This window comes from Cystoisospora suis (assembly GCF_002600585.1).
Source record: "Cystoisospora suis strain Wien I chromosome Unknown contig_1789, whole genome shotgun sequence".
Lineage (NCBI taxonomy): Eukaryota > Apicomplexa > Conoidasida > Eucoccidiorida > Sarcocystidae > Cystoisospora > Cystoisospora suis.
Window position 1 is genome coordinate 716 of NW_027154589.1, and position 18961 is coordinate 19676.

The following is an 18961-nucleotide window of genomic DNA, read 5'->3' on the forward strand; positions in this document are numbered from 1 at the left end:
TCCCGGAGGTAGCGTGTAGTCGCGCACGTCCATGCGGTAATCTGTCGTAAGCAGGACAGCATGGATCGAGCAACAGGGCTTCCAACTTCGAGTGGCTTTCCCGCGACTCAGACGCGTTGTGGGGGCTTGAAGACAGATACTGGGAAAGACGCCCGGACAATCAGTAGGGCGTCAGCGAGCAAATATTTTGGGGATGACGTCGATGATAAGGTGGAAAGGACAGGCTGCGCCGCCCCGTACCAGCGTCTAGTGGATTGCCTTGGACTTCACGACAGGTAAGCACCATACGCGGTTGGCAGTTGCATGTCTCACTCTCTGCGGGACACCTCAATTTGTAAAGGATCGCCGCACATGACCTGCTCATCTACTCTTCGGCCCGGAACTCCAGGCGTGTTCTGCTGAACGATACTTTGTAACTGGTTGCGGTTCCCGCTCGGGAGTAGGTCCAGTATCGGTGCCCACAGAAGCCAAGGGTACCCGGATGCCGCACCGGGTGCGCGTCACCCGCTTCCTCACGAAGCCAACCATAGTTTCATTCGCGTTTACACCGTACTTAGCACCTAACAGCTTATTGCCGTCGAGTTCCCAGGAGATGTGCAAGAACGCAGCGCCGCCGATGTTTCCGGAGAAGACGCCGGAGCAACAGACTGAGGCTCTGTATCTTAGCATGGAAGCAACCAAATGGCGGCATTCGGGTCGCCCAGTCCTTCGCCGGGAAGAAGGATTCGGTGTGTGCTCGAGAGCCAAAAGCTATCTCAATAAGGCATAGAGTGGCACACTTGCGATCCGCAGTCTGTCCCAGCTCTGGAACGGAGTGGCTTCTCAGCTCAGTGAAAGCCACGGTATGCCCGGATCATCAGTGCTTCCTTTCAGGATGGCATGTCTGTGATCTGCGCAGGGACTGGCGCATGTGCCGAGGAGAGCTACAGGAATTCCGCCGGTGCTGTAGTGAGAACAACGTCCCGGGTGCTTGATTACACTGGTCGCTAACCGTCATATGTATCTCCCGTGTCCCGAGTTGTGTTCTCCTTCCTAAACGTTTCATTCAGTGCACCAAGAATTGTAGCTCCCCAACAGAACCGCCCTCCATGGCCCCCCTACTGTTTTTTCCCTGTACAGTTCTTAGGCGCTACATGCGCCCTGACCAGTCAACTCGGCTGGGCAAGTGTCTTGTGCAGGGAAATAGTGCTCTGTCTGCTAAGAAACAAATTCGAATCCTCCTTGTTCTGTAGGAATCTTAGCACTCGAGTAAGGAAGTCAGACTGCTGGCTCAGCTGAGAAGCCCGCACCCAGAACCGCTCCTTGTGTCGGGCAAGTCTCAGTGTAGTCCGTTAGCAGCCGTCTGCGTGAAGGTGTCAATGGTGTAAAGCAAGCCGCAGCGCCACGGACTTCAAGTAGCACAGCAGGTTCCGTCCGTTCTACTACGGCAACCACTGGAGCTGTACGATGCGACGCGCAGGACCGACAATAGCATACAACCAGTGTGCCAGAGTTGCAGGTTGAAACCGTCACATCACACCCCCAAACCGATTTCTCCCAAGGAAAACGCCGTACATCACTGACCAAAGACGAGCTGCGCACCCTTAGTGGGGTGCTTCTTCCTCGCGGCAGAGTTCTGCCACGGCAGCGCATACCCACACACCAGCTACCGATCTACGACTGCAAAATTGAGAGCAGCCGCTTAGCTTCTTTGAGTTCGGCCTCGATGGCTCTCTTGTTTCCCTCCACTTTCTGACGTTCTTCGCCGGCAAGTGAGGTCTGCACCCCGGCCATGAAGGCGTCCAGGGGGTCAACACCACCAGTCGCAGCCTCCGCGGCCGCGCTTGCCGTGTCACCATCGGTTTCACTCCGCCCCGACTTCTCGTGAGCTTTTTCAGTTCTTTCGCCCCGCAGCGAAGCGAGCTCCGCGACGCAGGCTTTTAACCTGTTCTCCAGACCGTGAATCCGCTTCCGCAGAATCGCCTCCGTTAAGACTTCACCTGATTTCTCTCGTGCTCTACGTGTACGTGTAGCCGACGGCTGCCTTGACCGGTCGAAGAAGTCATCGTCTTCATCAAACATCATGGCCTCGCAGTTCGCCTCAATTCTCTCTCTCCTCTCGCGTTGTTCTTGGGTTTCTTCATCACTGTCCGACTGGCCCCGCTCCGCTGCCTCGGGTTCCTTCCCTGTAAGCCTTCGAGACTTTGTTTTCACTGATTCAAACCCTGTGAGCTCTTCTTGTTGCCTCCCAGGGCTCGTCTGAAGCTTTTCTAGAAGAGCTTCCCCTTCTTCCCCGTCTAGTACTCTCCCGTCCGTCAGCGCAACCTGGCTGAGACAGACTTCACTGCGGCAAGTGGCTGTCTCCTTTTCCCTCGGCTTCGCAGAAGTGTCGGACTCACTCTCCGGCCATAGCTTTACTCTTCGCTTCCTCGCTGCAGCACCCGGTTTCCCCGTCGCTTGCTGTGTGCTCTCGGCTGCAGCCGCGGGGTCCCGCCTCTTCTCTATTGAAGGCAATGAGCTTGAGGTTGGATCTCCCATTCGCAATTCAGGCGTGAGCGGTCCTCCGCCATCTTCGCGCCGTTTAATAACAAAAAAACGCCGTGTGTTCTTCTTTCCCCCGACAATCAGTACAGATTCTTGCTCTGTGCCGTCAAGGCCACTAGGACTGTCCCCCCCTCCGGCGGCTGAAGGTGGCGAAGGAATTGAGACAAAATCATCATCTTCCTGACTCGGTGAAACTTCTTCACGTGCCCTTGCCTTGTACACGAGAAACGGCTCATGCGGCGTCAGCCGAACCCCGTTACAGACGGTACCGTAGGAACTACTGAGGTCCATGCAGTAGAGATGAAAAGGAGGCCGTGCTGCGAATTGAAGAACTGCAGGTCGCACATCAAATGAAGACGTACAACCGAGGCGTTGCCATGAGCGGACAAGTCACTACGCGACCTTCCTACAACACGGGACCGAAACTCTGCACAACTATTCCTGTACTCTGAGCTCTTCACTACGATGCGACGTGGTCATCCGGCGGTGTAAATGACACAACTAAACGGCCGCGCCCGGAGGGAAACGACCGAGACAAACGTGGCGTCTAGCGACAACCCCCCGATGGTGTATATATATATTTTATTGTCTCGTGCGCCGGACACAGCCCTCACTCGTTGTGCCGGCCATACTAAGGCAAGCCGCTATGTACTGCGCTACCTCACCAAAGTGGCACTTCTGCGAGCACCACCCTTGGACATGCAGAGCCGACGTAGTGACTCCTGATCACTCTTTTCTCCGTCTATTGGAACACTCACCCAGGTGTCTACGCGAGACGAACGGATGCTCATATAGGACGTGAACCTGGTCCTTGAGGCTGCCAAGAAGCCACCAACCCCTGCCTGTGAGTGGCATCTGTTCGATAACTACACCATCGCGGATAACCTCCAGAACCAAGCTGGGAAAGTAAGGGTTATTGAAAGCACGATCTAATGCATCTGTCGTGTTCGCCGCCGGCCCCCCAAGGGCCCACGGCGGTGGCTCATACACATAGGCCGCTTTGAGATCGATCACCCGTGGCAAACCACAAGCAGATGTGATCTGTTCTTTTTCTTCGACTCCTGTCTTGGCTTCGGCTTGAGCAGCTCCGGCGTTGGTTGACCGACTTCGAGGTACAACGGAAGCAGGAACAGCAAAGGCTACTGGCTCCCTGCAATCTGGCGTGAAAGCGGAACTACCGTTCTGTGGCGGTTCACCCTGGGCGGGTGGAGAGGCCTCGCTACCAGATTCCATGGGGATGCTGCGCGACAGGGACCCTGAAAGTGACGACGGGCACACGTATTATGAGGTACTCAGAAATGCCCGGGTCAGCAAGACGTCCCACGTAGTGCCTCGGACGCAGGCGTCCTCATGTTAAGGCGAACAACAAGGCCCCAGCCACTCACGCGCCAGACTGGTGTTGATGGCCAAAAAGAATTCGAACGAAGGAAACGTATCCAGGGCACTCACAAGACTGAATCAGTCCAGAAAACCCGACAAGGGCTGCGAAACGGGTGGGACGTTCTCAAGAAGTAAGACGGTCACCCGGGAACGCTCACGGGCACACCCGATTCCCTGTCATTCTACAGACTTGAGCCAAGCTCTTCTCCACGCCGCCATGCACACAGAAGTGTTTCCTTGCGCTTCCGCAATGAGCCGAGGCGAACGACACTGCGAAACTATTATACACAGTTCCTGTCGATTGATAGACTAGCAGTGCTACCTGCTTCATTCCCATACAACTCATGCCGGCCGCCGGTTGAGACAGGTTCCAAGCGAGATGCAAGCGAAGGCGAGGGGCAGCAGTCGAGCTTAACACTTCACTGACGCAGAAACGCGAAAAAAAACGCGTTTTGTCCGCTTTCGAAACGGGCACAATCAGGAAGTCATCGGAATGCGCAAGGGGGGTGCGTTCCACGGAAAGCTCTGCTTCGCTCGTAGAAATCTGAGGCCGAGGCACGTAGGGCATGCACAGTAGTTGCATGCGGGAAAAAACCCCATGCCGTTTCCACAACCCGAGACTGCGATCAAAACCCCAGACTACTACTCAAAATCCCTTGCCGGCTCAGAGAATAGCGGGCGTGCCTCAGAGCTGTTGCAGGCTTGCGTCTTGCTGCGAGAGGAGTTCTCTACTTCGCCCGTGAGAGCTCTGAGCCGCGCATGCTCCGCTCTCTTCTTCCGAGCGGGTCTTCCAAGCTTCTTCCGAGTCCTCACGCGCAATGCAGCCTCCTCGGAAAAAAGTTGCGCGGGGAAAATCCACCCCCGCTGGCACGCCTGGACTAGCTACGTCGCCAGCCTCGCCGTTTTGGCACTCGGTTGGCAACACACTATGGTGGCGTCACTACTGTCCGCAAGCGCACTCGCACTTTTATAAGGTAGGGCTGCCCGGATGCGAGTCGAACTGCACGGCACCTCCGGAGACCCCTCTACGGGAACCCATTGTTTGCAGTCCCGATGGGGTGATCGGAAGTGGACAGGTGGTCTGGACGGAGGGGCAGCCAGCTTGCTGCAGCCTTAAGGAGGACCACTGTCCGTTTCGGAGGTGGGCGCTGAAGAGAGCATCCGTCCGGGTCAGTAACGCCACAGAGGCTAACTGCAGCCCTATCCCGTCCGGCGTCCTGCCTGAGGAAGGTCGCAATGCTTGCGCAGGACTGGCCTTGTTTGATCTGGATGGGACGTTGATAACAACGAAGAGTGGAAAGGCGTTTCCGCAGCACTCCATGGACTGGCAGCTTCTTCATGCTCCTCATTCGACGCAGAGAATGAAGAGCTTGGTGAGCGAGGTGAGCTCTGACAGGTAGTCGGAAGTCGTCATTCTTCAAGAAGCGCCTGCTCGCAGCTTTTTTTTCTGGTGAACCGTAACAAAAGGTGTAACGTGTGAGAGGTGTGGCCATACGCCGCGCCAGCGGAGCCTCGTGAGCGCAGTAGGCAGAAGTGCAACTGGATGCGGGCAAGTGGTGGTTGAATTTTGTCTAGCTCGGTCCTGCTGAGCATGTCTTCAGGGTTATCACGTGATCGTGATCTCCAACCAGCTCGGCGTTCAAAAGGGTCACACTACTCTCACGTCTCTGACAGAGAAGGTGGACGCCATCTACGGCGCTCTCGGAGTTCCTCTAACCGTCTGCTTGGCAACCGGTGACGACCTGTTTCGTAAGCCACGGCCGGCAGCTGCGTCTTTCATTCTAACTCACCTGACTGCGCACCTGCACCGCTCCCAGTGTTGCGTATCTTCCTCGAACTGTTGCACAACAGTCACGGCGAATGGGGTCGCACAAATGCTGCCCGGGAGGAAAGCTTCCCTTCCGCCCATTTTCTATGTTGGCGACGCGGCTGGGAGACTCAACAGGGAGCCCGAAAGTGTGCACGTTAGTAAGCCAAAACGAAAGCAGAGAGACCACAGTACGGCAGACCTCAAGTTTGCTTTGAATATCGGAGTGCCCTTTTTCACTCCAGAGCAATTTTTTTTGCAGCTTGATGAGCCTCCACCTCCCTTGATTGCTTACTACGGAGCGGACTCCATCAAAGGAGCGGCAACCACCGGGTGGGTAAGGCCTCTAACGAACTCTGGAAGTTTCTCTCGCAGAAGCGTTGGCTCCACACAGAAGTGTTTTGCTGCACCATGCGGGAACAGCGCAAAGCAGCAGACGATTTTGTCGAGTCTTGTCGGAGCGCGGACGGGTAAAGTAGATTGTGGCAGGGCTTCAGATGAGCTGCAGTTTTTCGACCCGGCGGAGCTGCTCAGCGACACCGACACAAACCGGCGATTGAAGCAAGCACGTTTCAGGCAGCTTCGGGGAGTAAGTCATCATCAGGAAGATGAGACTCTTTCACCTACAGCATCAACCGGACAAGGGACCGAAAACTGCCAGGCTGTGTCCTCTGAAAGCGGCCGAGGTTTTCTCCATACCCAGCTGATTTCTCCTGGCAATAACAAGGTGTCTTCAGGTGAACAGTTACCGTCCTCACAGGAGGTAGTTATTTTGGTAGGTGCGCCGGGGAGCGGGAAAAGCACACTTACTGAAACGGTCTTCGAGGGATTCTGTTGCATCAGGCAAGACGAGCTGAAAACTCAACAGAAGTGCTTGAAAGCGTGCAAAGTCGCCCTCCAAGAGAAGCGCAGTGTAGTAGTCGACATGCAAAATGCGAGGAAGCAGACGCGTGAGCCGTTTATCAAGCTCGCGAGGGACCTATCAGTTCCCAGAGTGCGCTGCGTTGTACTCAAATGGCCCAAAGAGCTCTGTAAACACATGAACACGTACCGGTCCCTTATTGGGCGATACAGAAAAGAGAGACTACATGCCGGCGTACTTTCTGACCAGGCTGGGCAAGGAAGCAGCGGAAGGGAGAAGCTTAGCACTCGCTTTCGGACTGAGGCTGTCCCCTCCTTCGTCATTGACTCTTTCTACAAGCAGCTGGAGATGCCGTGTGCGGAGACCGAAGGGCTGCATGATGTTGTCGTTTACGATGATCCGCGGCGTCACTTCATCCACGAGGAAGATGCTTTCGATGACGATGATGAGAGAGAGCTTTTCTTTTCATTTCTTGACTAGAGTTTCCCAGATGTGGTTTTACTCTTCATGGCTTCTTCGGTGCCTTTTCCGGAGTCCTCCTCAGCTGTTGATAGGCGACGCAGGACGCCACTCCAATTACTCTGGAAATGGCAGGGCCCCGTATACACCAGTTACTGCGGTCACAGAACGACTGCCTGCCCGGGTTTGAAGCCAGAGATCGAACACCGTTTCACTAATTTAGAGCCAGTCAGCGCGTCTTGATAATGTGGCGCCTGAACGACTGTTGGCCGAAAATGTCCAAACCACCTTGGTGCCCGCAAGATCCGGCACAGTTTACTATCTAGTGCCTTCGCAACAATGCCGTGGGCAGTAGCAGCGGCTCGAAGACCGCTTCTTTGAAGTCACTGTAAGTTCAGGTCACAGATACGTTGTCGTCTGCGGAAGGCAAGGTGTAGCTACCGTGCCGATTCGTCGAGACACCCCAGCGCAGGCTTGAGTAATCAGTTACCGGCAGTTCAGTCAAGGTTTGCAGAGTGAGTGGACACGGCAAGGGACAAGCAAACTTCTCGGAGCGTAGTTGGCTGCACGAGTGCGGCAACTCTCAGCGCAATGGTGGACGTGGAGACGTTTAAGGCCCGAAGCTTCATGGGCTTCCTGACAGTGCGAACGGTAGCGGCAATTCCAGGAATTCGCGCTGCTCGGTCGACCACCAGGCTGTTTGCAGGGATTGTTTGTGATTGCGTTTGTCCAAGTGTTGACAGGCGTTGCCCTGTTTCTTAGTTACAACTACTTGCGTCCTAGCTTACATGGTGTTGCTTGGTCGCAGCTCATCATCTTCAGCGGCAGCGCTCTGCTAGGGTAAGCAGTGAGTTCTGGAACGCGCACAAAATCACCTTGAGATTTCTCCTCTCAGCATTGTCGGTGCATGGCGACGCAGCACCACAGTGGAAAGCCTCTACTTCGCCACTTTCTTCATCAATCTCGCCTTCATGCTTCTCGCGGTTCTCGACTTCACCGATGTCGTCCACATGATGCCGAAGGCTCCGGAGGGTCCTGTATGCCGGCTACCTAAGCACACTCCGCGTTCCTTGCTATTCTGGAGGCATTTTTCAGACCGCGAGTTTTTTGCAGCTGGACAGACCATTTGACTTTCACTCCGACATGCACCGGAGGCAGCACCTCGGTGGTCGATCAATACAGCTTCAACGCTTCCAGGCTCCCGAACAGTTACGAGAGGCACTTGAAACCTTGCCTTTTGGTGAGATCCAGCCGGCTCTTTTTGCGCTGCGCACCGACTTGACTTCTGTCCCAGTCCCGCATATCGGAGAAACAGAAGGCGAATCAGAGGAAGTCAGCGTGGACGAGCTGCCTCCCGAGTATGGAAGCACGTGAACGCAGTAGGAGGGTGATTCTCATTTCCTCCTTCCAGGGCCAAAGGCTTACCTGCCGACGCGCAACGAACTGTGATGGCTATAACAAAGATGCAGAAACGGCGTAAGACTCTATTTCTGTTCTCCCTGGTTCGCTAACTCTCACCTCGTAACTGGCGCAGCTGTGAAGCTTGCCTTCGCTGGAATCTTCGGAACGCTACTTCTACTTCACTTCTACTTGTAAGCGTTGCGGAGAGGCTGATGCCTATGGAAGCTGGCATACGTAGAGCTGCAGCGGCTGGATTATATTGACATTTCTTCTTAACAAGTGTTTGAGCTTGGATGAGCTAACCGGACAACCAGAACAGTAAGCGCAAGTACGAGTCCTGCTCCCGGGCGCGCTGGCGAGTGTCTCCGACTTGCAGGTTCAAACCGCTAATTCACGAGAGCTGACTTCACAGCGCAGTCCAAAGCGTTTTGCATTTGTGGAAAGGCGGATCATCGTTGTCTGTGCTACCGCTCTCCTGACGGGCCCGGCTCACTCGGCTCAGAAGCAGCTTCCAGCGTGGGAGTTGGCGTGTGCCTTGTGAGTGTCTACTCTCTAGAAAGCGCGTATTTCGTCCGCGCCCTGATTACAGAAATAAGCTTTGTAATGACTCTGCTTTGTCGAGGCTAGCAGCAGGGAATCTTGAAAAAAAAGATCCGTCGAGGCGACTTGTAAGGAAGAGGGGTACCCCGGACGCATGCGATCCTTACGCGACCCGTTGCAACTAGTTGAGACACGGCCCAGCCACAGTGGACGGGAGAGGGAAATGGTCGCCTCGCCGAGCAGCCGCCACAGTCTTCCCCGGGCATGCACAGGAGGATAGTTCTGTTGTAACTCGACGTTTCGTTAGTTGCCCATCTTGAGCCTTTCAAAATTCATGAGCCGGGCTCGCAATTTGTTCGATGCTCGTTTCGGGAGGCGTCCGCTACCGAGCAAACTAGCTCGCCGGGCACACATGGCTTCCCGGGAGGCGCCTGCCTCATAATGTCTCGAGACCTATCTGATGGGGTAATGTCCTCGCTACGCAGGAATGCTCCCGAGAACTCTCTAAAGGGGCGGTGTCCGTGCTGCGCGGAAACGTCGTTCCTCGGGACGCCCGTCTCCATAGCTACCAACTTGTCTATGCTTCGCGCGTGTTCCGTGGCTTTCTGTCAGTCTATTTGCCCCAGGTCATACTCGGGTCGCAGGCACCATGGAACCTAACGTGTCGTGGCTCCCACTTAGCAGAGAGGCGCGCCTGACACCGTCCTGTCCAAAACCAGAGGGGGTTACAGGGCCTCAGGAATTCCTAGCACGGGATGGCAGGTCTGCAGCGTCAGCGTCGAGTCGCGTGACCGTGACAGTCACACGCCCGCGCCACTCGGGGGCCGCGCTTCCAGTCCCTCAGGAGGCCAGTCCGCGTCTTGAAGGACGAGCGGGAGCGGGGGGCACGAGCAGGGAGGGAGCGGATACGCCTGGCACAAGCCTCGCCGTCACCCGAGTGGGAGCTCCGCACGCCAGTGGTACAGCGAGTTCCGGCGACAGGGAGCAGGGTATTCAGCGTCTTCGACAAGCCGTCTTGCAATCAAGAGCGGTTGTAGCGAGCAGGTGGGGTATCTCAAGTGATGGAGGGAGAGGAGCTGTGGCGGGGGACGTGGAATTGCCGTCGGAGCCGTCTCATCCCGAAGAAGGATCAGCTGTCCCGGTCGTCCGTGTTGTCTCCGAGTGTGAGAAAAGCAAGTCAGCTGTTACGCAGCCTTCAGAAGATTCTCCACCCAAGAAGTCTGTCCCGAAGATGCCTCCAGCGGCCGCTCAGACCACTCCACAGCAGCTGCTTGTTCTCAAAGTCAAGAAAAAACAGCCACTTCACGGAAAGAAGGGTGTCCTTAAGCGCGTTGCGCTCCCAGCGGGACCGACACGGCATGTCTCAATCTCTGATCTCCAGAATACTGCTGCGGAGGAGCTTCCTGTCAAGTCTGTTTCGGGCGCTACGGATTCTGGGTCGAAAGGCAGTTCAGGCGCCCTCTTCAGTAGTAGGCCGTCCTTCCTTCTTCGGTTTCCGTCTAACCTGAGCGACGGAGATGCAGATGACCTCAATTTGACCGCATCCGGCTTCCTGTCGAGCAGTTATTCTCCTTCGGAATCACCTGAAAAGAGTTTTGATCTACCGTCTTCCTCGTCACCCGAATATGTGTCATCTTTAGATTCTTTCAAAATGTTTCGCACCCTACCAAAACTCCCTGTACAGGTGGGGTCGCCGGAACAGCTAAAAAGCCAGGCACCTGCGCCACCGAGACTCTCTGCCCAGTCGTCTCCAGGGGGGCTGTCTCTTGAACTGCAGGGCCAAGCACGCAGCCTCCCAAAGCCTTCAGGACAGGCGCGCTCGCAGTTGTGTTCATCTGGAGGGGAACCTGACACGCCTACCAGAGTTGTACCATCTTCGGAAAAAGGCACTGAGGGGCGACAGGCCGAAGGTGAGAAGGCTGAGCCTCGTCTCGGAAAGACCGTCTCTATTGTCCCAGGCCGGTCCTCCGGTTCGGCAGGGAAAAGGCTCTCTTCTCGCGTGCTGTCTGGAGCAGTAAAGCAGCGGGAGCAAGGTGACCACTCCTCGGATAATGTCAGTGAGGCGGCCAGTGCTAAGCGGAGCGTTGAATCGAAAGCCGTAGAAGATGACGCGTCTCGGGTGTCCTCTGGCGCGTCTGGGGTGGATGTCTCCTCGAAGTTTGCAACACGGACAGAAAGTGCTGAAACAAAGCAGTTGGCGAAGACCGCAGCTTTCAAAAGGAAGCAGAAGAAGACTCGCTTTGTCAACGATACCTCCGAACCCGTGCCGGGCGTCGATCCAAGGGTAGAGGAGCTTGCAGCCGAGGAGGATTTCGATCGGAACATCGTAAGACTCCAGGTTATCAAAATTGAGTATGTAGTCGCACGTCCACGCATTGGTCGAAACGAGAAAATCGCTCAGCTTGCCATGCCTATTAGCGTTTATACATATACGCGTTTCCTCGTCAATGGTGCCTTGCCTTAGCTGATAGCCACGGGCTTGTCAGCGCTCTCAGTACACGCCTGTTTCACGCTCAACGCAATAGCATCTTTTCTTCTGGTGGAGTGACCCGCATTTTTGACTCCCACCGAAAGGCGTCCCCATCTTCACTCTAGTAGTTGAGTGCGGGCAGTCGGGGGCTCTCTGTTCAACGGGCATCACTCACGATTTCCTTAGCCCTTGTGTTGTCACCCTCGTGGGTGTCAGCTTGTATTCGAGGAAAATTAACGCCGGCAGATCACGATTCAGATAGCTGCCTCGGAGTTCCTAGGGTCGCTTTTGCCTTTAGGTAGCAGACCTCGACACGGTCGTTTTCGACGACCGTCTCTCTCCTGCCGTCGCTCGCCTTAGACAAGAACGCCTTGAGCTCGCTCGATGGGTTCGACGACTTCGAGAAGGACGGGGTCATGCAGAGGTAAGGACGTGTGAATGTTCGCAGACTGGGACACCATCGAACGCGCTTTTGCGGTCGACCCGTTCCATCCCGTAGGTGTAGGCACCAGACAGGTACACGCTGGGGTGGTACATTGGACAGTAGTTCTGCAGCGGTCACAAAGCTTGCTCAACGGCGTAGTTGCATACACGTGTTTTGCACAGGCGTCTTCACGTGCATCCTGGAACCACTGGACTCTAGAGTGCAACATTTTCTTTGGGAAAGATGGTTGCCCGGAACTCTCCGACCCCCCATGGTTTGTCACTTTGAAACCCTGTCCCGGCTTTCAGAATAAGCATCCTGGAGCTGCGCGGAAGAGCGCGCACCAGTTTCAGCGAAGTAAATTCACCGTCTACCCCCCTGCACCACTGTTGCTGTTGACTACAGACCCGTGACCTGCGGCCCGAGATCTATCCGAAAACGCGTGGGGTAGAAGCTGGTGACGCCGCTTTAGCGGCGAACTATGTACGGGATGACTTCGAGCCACGTTTAGAGGTTCCTCTGGAACCTCGTGGAGATGGCATGGAAGAGATTCTGGCCAAAGAGGCGCAAATGCCGAGCACCGCCGTGTGGCAGCTAGAGCAGATAAAGAAAGCGAATCACCTTCGTTTAGCGCAGCAGCAAAGACACATTGGATTACTCCAGAAGGCTCTGAGAAAGGCACAGAGGGAAGCAAAGCAAGCTTCCAGAACGGCAGAAGGAGAGGAAGACACTTCCAGCGACGAGAGTGGGAGTGACATGTCTCCAAGGGAGGCGGAGCGGGCAATATTGCAGGAGCAGTGTGCGACATTACTCGAACGCGTTCATCTTGAAGCAGACAGCAAAGACGCTTATAAGCGAGCGGTGTTCGCCATACAAGGACAGAAGGACCGAACTGTGGAGAAATATAGGGCCCTACGAGATCGCCTGAATGCTGCCCACACTGTCACGTAAGATCCGGGTGAATTCTGGCCGGCTTAGGTAGTATGAAGTCCGTACGCGCCCACCAGCTGCTGTTCGTTTTCTGAAAAGGCTACTTCCCGTTTGTGTCGTGGTAGGAGTGCTGCCTCAAAAGATAGCTGCGGGAGCGTTTTGTCGTGCAGTACGGTAACGGGTGTTGGGGTATTTATTCTCTTTGGGGGTTCGATCCACAAATTCAGCAAGAGGCTCTTTCTTTATTTTTTGTCGGCATGCGGTAAACTATGAAGCGATTGCGTCGAATATGATGACACGCGGGGCTCCTTTTTTTCAAGGGCTTCCCCATTACGTGGATCATGTCTATCGTTTGCTATTTGGACACGGTGCATGTGTGTTTTGGTTTTTCTTTTTTTTAGTCGGGTTGAGCAAGCAAAGCGTGAGGAAGAACAGGAGAACGTCGAGGACCTGAGAGATCGGCTCGAGAGGAAGGTCGAAATGCTGAAGAAAGTTACAAGCACAAGTGAGCAGTATGAATTCCAACTACTGAAACTTCAACAACGGTACGAGGAGCTGGCTAGGTACCTTCTCGAGGCGCAAGAGAAAGTTTCTTCGTACCAGGAAGGCCTAAGGGAAGCGCGTTCGAATTTTGAACACGAGGTGGCCCTGCTTCAGATCGAAAAGAGCAAGACGTCGCGCCTGTCTCAGCGCGTTAAGGAACAGGAAAAGTTCATTGGAGTAAGAAACTATCCTCCTCCAGTAGGAGTTGCACAGGAAGTACACACTCGCTGCTGATCGCCTTAACATTTTTGGGGCATCATGAGTTCGGCAGTCGTGCTTGACGCGATCTGGCTCCTCCACCGCATTCGTTGTTTTCTTTCCTCGGTCGCTCAACGCAAGGGGGGGAACAAGGCATACACACTAGGCGCTACTGATTTATTCGATGCTGTCTACACTTCGGAACAGCAAGCCGTGCTTGATCGTGCAGAACCTCCGAAGAGCTGGATGTTCATTTCTGTCAGATCTATGCCGTGTAGTGTCACCCGCAAGTGTAAGGATCTGATTCCACATCTTCTTCGCTCTTTGGCGTTTCGCAAGGTTTCGTGTCCATAGTCTTTCGCTGTGCCGTCGTCCCACTGTCTGCCGTCTACCGTGAGTAGCCGGAGCGTGGCTTTTTTTCTCCTGGACTACAGGATATCTGTTTTGGAGGCCTCAAGAGGTGCGGGTCGCGTGTATGTGTGCGTGTCGTTAGTCTCGAGATTTTGTCTTTCTCAACGCATCGTTTTTCTTAACATGATAATGGGCTGTGAGATCACATCAACTGCGGAAAAGCTAGTCACATACTTTGGTCGCTCGTGGGGAGGTGCGTCGACGTGACCTAGTTAGTTTGTTTTTTTGTCCTTCGGTATCTCCTCGCCTTTCTCCATATGCCCGTCCCATTCCACTAAAGGAGCTATCAGAGATGACTAGTTTATGCGACTTGCTTGCCACTGCCCTCCATTCTTCATGTCCCGCGTCGCCCGGCCTTTCAGAGGATGGAGATCACACTCCGTATAGAGCGGGACAAAGTGTTGTCCCGAGAGAAGACCATTCAAGATTTACGAGAAGCTCTGGAAGAAAAGGACCAGCTGTTGATCGAAGCAAGAGATGAAGTGCATCAAGAGCGGGAGCGCCTCGCATCCGAGCAGCGTCAGCATGAGCATTCGCGCGTGCAGATCGCAAACTTGCAGCAGGAATGTCTCAACAGAGAGAAGGACGTTGAGCTCCTCCGAGCTCAGAGAAACATTGCCGTTGAGCAGGACGAAGCCATAGAACGGCTAGCTGATGACTTCCGTCTCCTCCTGGAATCTTCACGCGAACAGTCGACTTCTATGGAACAGGTCTTAGACGAGGTCGAAGACCGAAGACAGAAAGCGCTTCTTCTTCTCCACAAAGCGCTGCAGAAGCTAGGCACAACGGGAACGGGGGGGACTACCAAAACTGGCGATGCCGCTCAGGCTAGCGTTGACACGCTTGCGGCAATGCAGAAGCTCGAAGCCGATCGGTCAGCTGAGGTACGAGAGGGTGCAGTCTCCCGTTTATCTGCGGCAGCAGATAAACGGTCGACTCGCCAGATGGCGTGTGGAGTACAGCCGTCCCCTGCTTTCTAGCCCAGAGATGAAATTTTCAGTCGATGTTTGCCATCAAGTTAGTTCGGGACGCCATCCTCCCGCAGACACACCGAGCCCCGGGTGCCAGGGGTTGCCGATCATAGCAGGGCCGGTCGTCACCCTAGGTGCCAGGGGTTGCCGGTCATAGCAGGACCGGTCGAAGGGGTGTGAACCAACTCAAGACGGGTGCTGCTCTCAGCGAAGGGTGCAGGCTTCACTCCAGGCATCAGTCACTTTCAGCCCAGCAGAGACTTGAACACACGGACGTTAGACATCGTAGGATGATGGCTCTTGCGTTATCTGGGAAACGTGAAGCGACGGAATGTCCATGGTGTGGTCGTAAGGGACAGGTTATCTAGCAGCGGTTCAGGGTTCAGAGTCGCTCCTAGTCCGTGCTTACGTCTCCAAGAGGCGCGCGTCTGTTCTAGGCCAAAGCCGAGACTATGTGTCCCAGAAAGCTGTTTTTTTTTTAGGTGCTTCTTCTACTCATTCTTTGCTCTCCACTCTCACTCGGTTGTACTCGCATGTATGGGTGGCGCCTTTTATGGACTCGAGTCATTCAGGGCGAAGGCCTGAATACTCCGTGTCGCCAGCTACGAGCTTCTGTCCCCTCTTGGGCGAATGTGATGCTTCGGTCGTTGTTCTGTATGTAATGGCAGCTGGACACCCTTCGAGCCATACGTGACAGGCTGCAAAAGGAGATTGAGGAGCAGCGGACCGTGATGCAGCGGCTAGCCGACGAGAACCGCGAGGCTCTGTCTGAGAACTCGGATTTGAAGAAGAGGCTCGCTACGTCAAAGAAGCGGGAGGCAGACCTTCTAGACGACATAGACAACCTTTCCTCGCGGATCCACCATCTGACAGAGCGGGCGATCAGTCTTTTCCCTGCACAGGGCAGAACAGGAAGCGACTCGGTCGTATCTGCAATTCGTCAGATGCAAAAAGGCGGTACTTTCGAGAAATGGCACGCTGCTAAGAAGAAGATCACTATGAAGTTTATCAAAGTGAGAAGTAGCCGCTCTTGCCGGGGCTGGGCAAGCACGACCGGGCTAAGCTTTCAGTCCCGCGTTGTTGGCCTTGCCACGTGAATCGATACACGTGCCAAGGAGTTCACCGATCGCTAGGCTTGGTACCACGCTAACTTCCCCGGTCAGCGTTTAGTGACCAGAGTTAGTGGCGGCGACGGAACGGGACGGAGGTGTCCCGCCAAGGATCGAGCTGAAAAGAGGGGAGTGAAGCGCCTGGGGTGGCCAGAACTGATATAGGACACGCGGAAAAGAAGCACATGATTGGGCAGCTCACTGTTAATCTGCTTGCTTCTCTTCCTTGCCTTCTATACCAATACATCTGTCGGTGTCTCTCTGCGTCTATTCACTTATTTCTGCCTGTCCCTGTGTCTGTCTGCTTCGCAGCTCAACAAAAAGAACCAACTCGTTTGGACAGCTGAGAAGCTCGGCTCCATGAGCACGGCGAAGGCCATCAATCTGTCCGTAAGTCCGAAGTCTCTCGTGATCATCGTGAGCATTCTAGCTGGGAGGAGCAGTCCTGTATGATCTTTCGAATTGCCACGTGCCGCTGGGCGGCCTCAGGCGGAAGGGAAGCGTTTATCGGTGGCTTCGGGAGAAAGAGAGTGAACAACTGATACTGTCGGAGGCGTCGTCTGGGATCTACATGGCGCATAGACAAGACCCGAAAATTTTGGTGGCTCTCGGTGGGGAAACATGTGTCTTGTCTTTGTAGCTGGAATCAGCGTGCAGCCGACCGTGTCGCTCCTCCGAACGCCAGCAGCGGAGTGATGGGCAGTTTGTAGTGATAGTATTGTTCACTAGCACTGACATCTGTTAAGGCTCTATAGTTGAATCAGATAATTCTCGAAAAAAGTGTGCTGTGCTGCGTAATTGTTTGATGTGGTTTCACAAAACTTCGTATATTTTTATAAAGAAGTCGTACTAGCGAACTGGTTGTTTTCTTTAGCTGGATTCGTGTTAAGATGCGATTTCTTAAGCATCGTGCTTTTCTAGCCAACATCAGTTGGGCGGCGGTGCCGTCTCCTTTCTGAAGTGAAAGAAGCCATCCCCTGGGACACGCGGTTTGTACGGCGCCTTCTCGCTGAAAGAACTCTCACGACGGGAAACTGTCCTACTGTAATGTGTTGCGAGGCTGCAAGCCAAAGGTGTTTCGCGTGCGCCCCTTCGCCCGAGAAGGCAGTCAGCAGTTCTGTCCGCTCGGGGACGTTCGGTCTGTAGTGTCCTCACCACAGAGTTGGTTCCTCTGCTGGTGCTGCTGCCTTTTCTTGCAGGAAATCGCGAGCGTTGAGTTCGGAACTCAGTCAAGTGCCTGCCGAGCGCGAATGGAGGTGGCGCGAGCCAGAGATCAGGAAATTCTGCCATGGCGCTGCTTCGCCATTTACACCCCCCGCGTCAGCTATCTCTTCACAGCTCCTGACGACGAAGTTGCAGCTGCGTAAGTGCGCGCGGTGTTCGCTGAAAAAGTAGTAGAGTTTTTTCAGCTCTGAGAAATAACGGACGTGGTGCCGCGGCTTGGATAGTACCTCTGCTACGCGAATCTTTGTAGGTACCCCAGTACACCACCATCTGAGCAGAACAGCACCCAACGTGTGACGGGGGAGACGTCAGCTCTCCTGTTTACAAGTGCGAGTGTTGCATTACTGTTGACCGCTCATTTTTGGGCTTCCGGAACCGCTTTGGTCTCAGGTGGGTCGTCGGGTTGGGCCGCCTCGTGGCCGCATCCTCAACAGCGCCGAATATAACGTCGCGGCGGGAGCTATGTCTCAAGCGCGCAAAGATGAAGCTGGCGCACTACTGCGAGCAGCGTGGTAAGTTCTTCAGAGTTATCATCGTATGAATACCGCTTGAGCAGTCATGGCCTGCTGTTGGGACACGTTCCTGCGTGTGTCCCATCACGTGAGTTGGAAGATTCGATATGCGCGCCGTGCCTTGCAGCAGGCAATAGAAGAAATACCGCAACATGTACCAGCTCTCTCTACGGGCGTAAGGCGGTCCCAATTGGTCGTGATCGCGTGTGTTCTGTATACCAGATCTGCTGCACCATCCTCCTGATATCACGGGTCGCCGCGTGATGTTTTGTAGGTATCAGCCAGGTGAAAATGTGGAAAGACGCACTTGCTGCGGCAGCGAAAAGCATGCCGCGTTCGCACGGCCCTGAATCCACAAGTCACCGCAAGTCAACCTCCCAGCACCGCTCAGCCCCCGCAAGATCCCCGTCTCGGCCTCGCCGGAGCAGCACAGACGAGGTCGAGGGAAGGCGTACCATCTTCCGCATGACTTCCGCCGAGAAAAGGACGTTGATGGAGACGGGGGTCGCGAAGCAGGCGCCAGACGCCCAACCTGGCTGACCAGATGTAGGCCTACCGGTGTGCCCCTCCCGTGAATTGCAACATCGGCATTGCCAGGCATCATTGGAATGGAACCCACCGCTGAGCGTGGTGTTATGAGTTAGCTGTATGCTTGTTCTTGCCACGACCGGCATTGCGATTTTTAAGTGCGTCTGGCACCGCCGGTGCTTTTCCTTAACCTCGTTTACGGATCATTGTACAGTCCTGGGAAGGTAACTGTTATGAGATACAGGTACGCTTCGGGTCAGACTCGCACCTAGCGTGTCAACCGGAGAACTCGGCTGAAGAGGGTGACCTGACAGCTGCGGGTGCACTGCATCGTGTATCCCGGGGCCAGTGTTTCCAGCGTTCTTTGGGCATGATATGCCGGAAAAATCTGTCAGTTCCCTACCCTGACGCGGTTGCGGTGGCGACATGCCATGGGGCACCAGAGTGCAGCTGCTTGTTGGGTACGTAGAGAACTGTCTTGTAAAGTGGCTGCTCAAGGGACTCGGAATCAAGAGGCAAAGACACGTTAAAAAAGTGAGACTGTAGTGCTTGTCTGGGCTCACACGCAGGAGTACGGCTTGCAGTGTGCCTCCATTATACAGCCGGAGCCGACAGGTGGAATATTGTCCGAAGTTTGTGTGGGGGACATGCGAAATTTTGTGAGGCCGA

At 54.7% G+C, this 18961-nt stretch overlaps 4 protein-coding genes across 4 annotated transcripts in view; 3 read left to right on the top strand and 1 right to left on the bottom strand.

The window, feature by feature from the left end:
- Positions 1 to 1142, top strand: part of CSUI_003966 (ankyrin repeat domain containing protein) — a 1846-nt gene extending 704 nt beyond the window's left edge. The window contains exons 2-3 of the mRNA XM_068064161.1: positions 9 to 275; positions 899 to 1142. Coding sequence (XP_067923860.1) covers positions 61 to 275; positions 899 to 974 — 291 coding nt within the window. The 5' untranslated portion in view covers positions 9 to 60 and the 3' untranslated portion in view covers positions 975 to 1142. The remainder of the gene's footprint in view (positions 1 to 8; positions 276 to 898) is intronic.
- Positions 1143 to 1503: 361 nt separating this feature from the next.
- CSUI_003967 (pina) lies at positions 1504 to 4393 on the bottom strand. Its single transcript, XM_068064162.1, has 2 exons — positions 3282 to 4393; positions 1504 to 2855 (listed from the first exon to the last, which is right to left on the bottom strand). Exons 1-2 carry the CDS (start codon positions 3754 to 3756, stop codon positions 1654 to 1656), a joined length of 1677 nt encoding a protein of 558 aa, XP_067923861.1. The 5' UTR covers positions 3757 to 4393; the 3' UTR covers positions 1504 to 1653.
- A 168-nt stretch (positions 4394 to 4561) lies between these two features.
- CSUI_003968 (polynucleotide kinase-3) lies at positions 4562 to 7137 on the top strand. The gene is made up of 2 exons (XM_068064163.1): positions 4562 to 5285; positions 5505 to 7137. Exons 1-2 carry the CDS (start codon positions 4722 to 4724, stop codon positions 7050 to 7052), a joined length of 2112 nt encoding a protein of 703 aa, XP_067923862.1. The 5' UTR covers positions 4562 to 4721; the 3' UTR covers positions 7053 to 7137.
- Positions 7138 to 8528: 1391 nt separating this feature from the next.
- Positions 8529 to 18304, top strand: CSUI_003969 (uncharacterized protein; the record flags this gene model as incomplete). Its single annotated transcript, XM_068064164.1, has 11 exons — positions 8529 to 8623; positions 9585 to 11298; positions 11741 to 11866; positions 12272 to 12813; positions 13198 to 13516; positions 14311 to 14832; positions 15588 to 15932; positions 16341 to 16418; positions 17228 to 17391; positions 17643 to 17764; positions 18039 to 18304. The coding sequence occupies exons 2-11, from the start codon at positions 9622 to 9624 to the stop codon at positions 18302 to 18304; spliced, it is 4161 nt and encodes a 1386-aa protein (XP_067923863.1). The 5' UTR covers positions 8529 to 8623; positions 9585 to 9621.
- Between the last annotated feature and the right edge of the window lie 657 nt (positions 18305 to 18961).

Coding starts and splice junctions, on each gene's coding strand:
- CSUI_003967 (XM_068064162.1), bottom strand. CDS start 3,756: ATGGAATCTGGTAGCGAGGCCTCTCCACCCGCCCAGGGTGAACCGCCA. Junction 2,856..3,281: donor CGTCTCGCGTAGACACCTGG/GTGAGTGTTCCA, acceptor TGCGACCTGCAG/TTCTTCAATTCGCAGCACGG.
- CSUI_003968 (XM_068064163.1), top strand. CDS start 4,722: ATGCAGCCTCCTCGGAAAAAAGTTGCGCGGGGAAAATCCACCCCCGCT. Junction 5,286..5,504: donor TGAAGAGCTTGGTGAGCGAG/GTGAGCTCTGAC, acceptor GCATGTCTTCAG/GGTTATCACGTGATCGTGAT.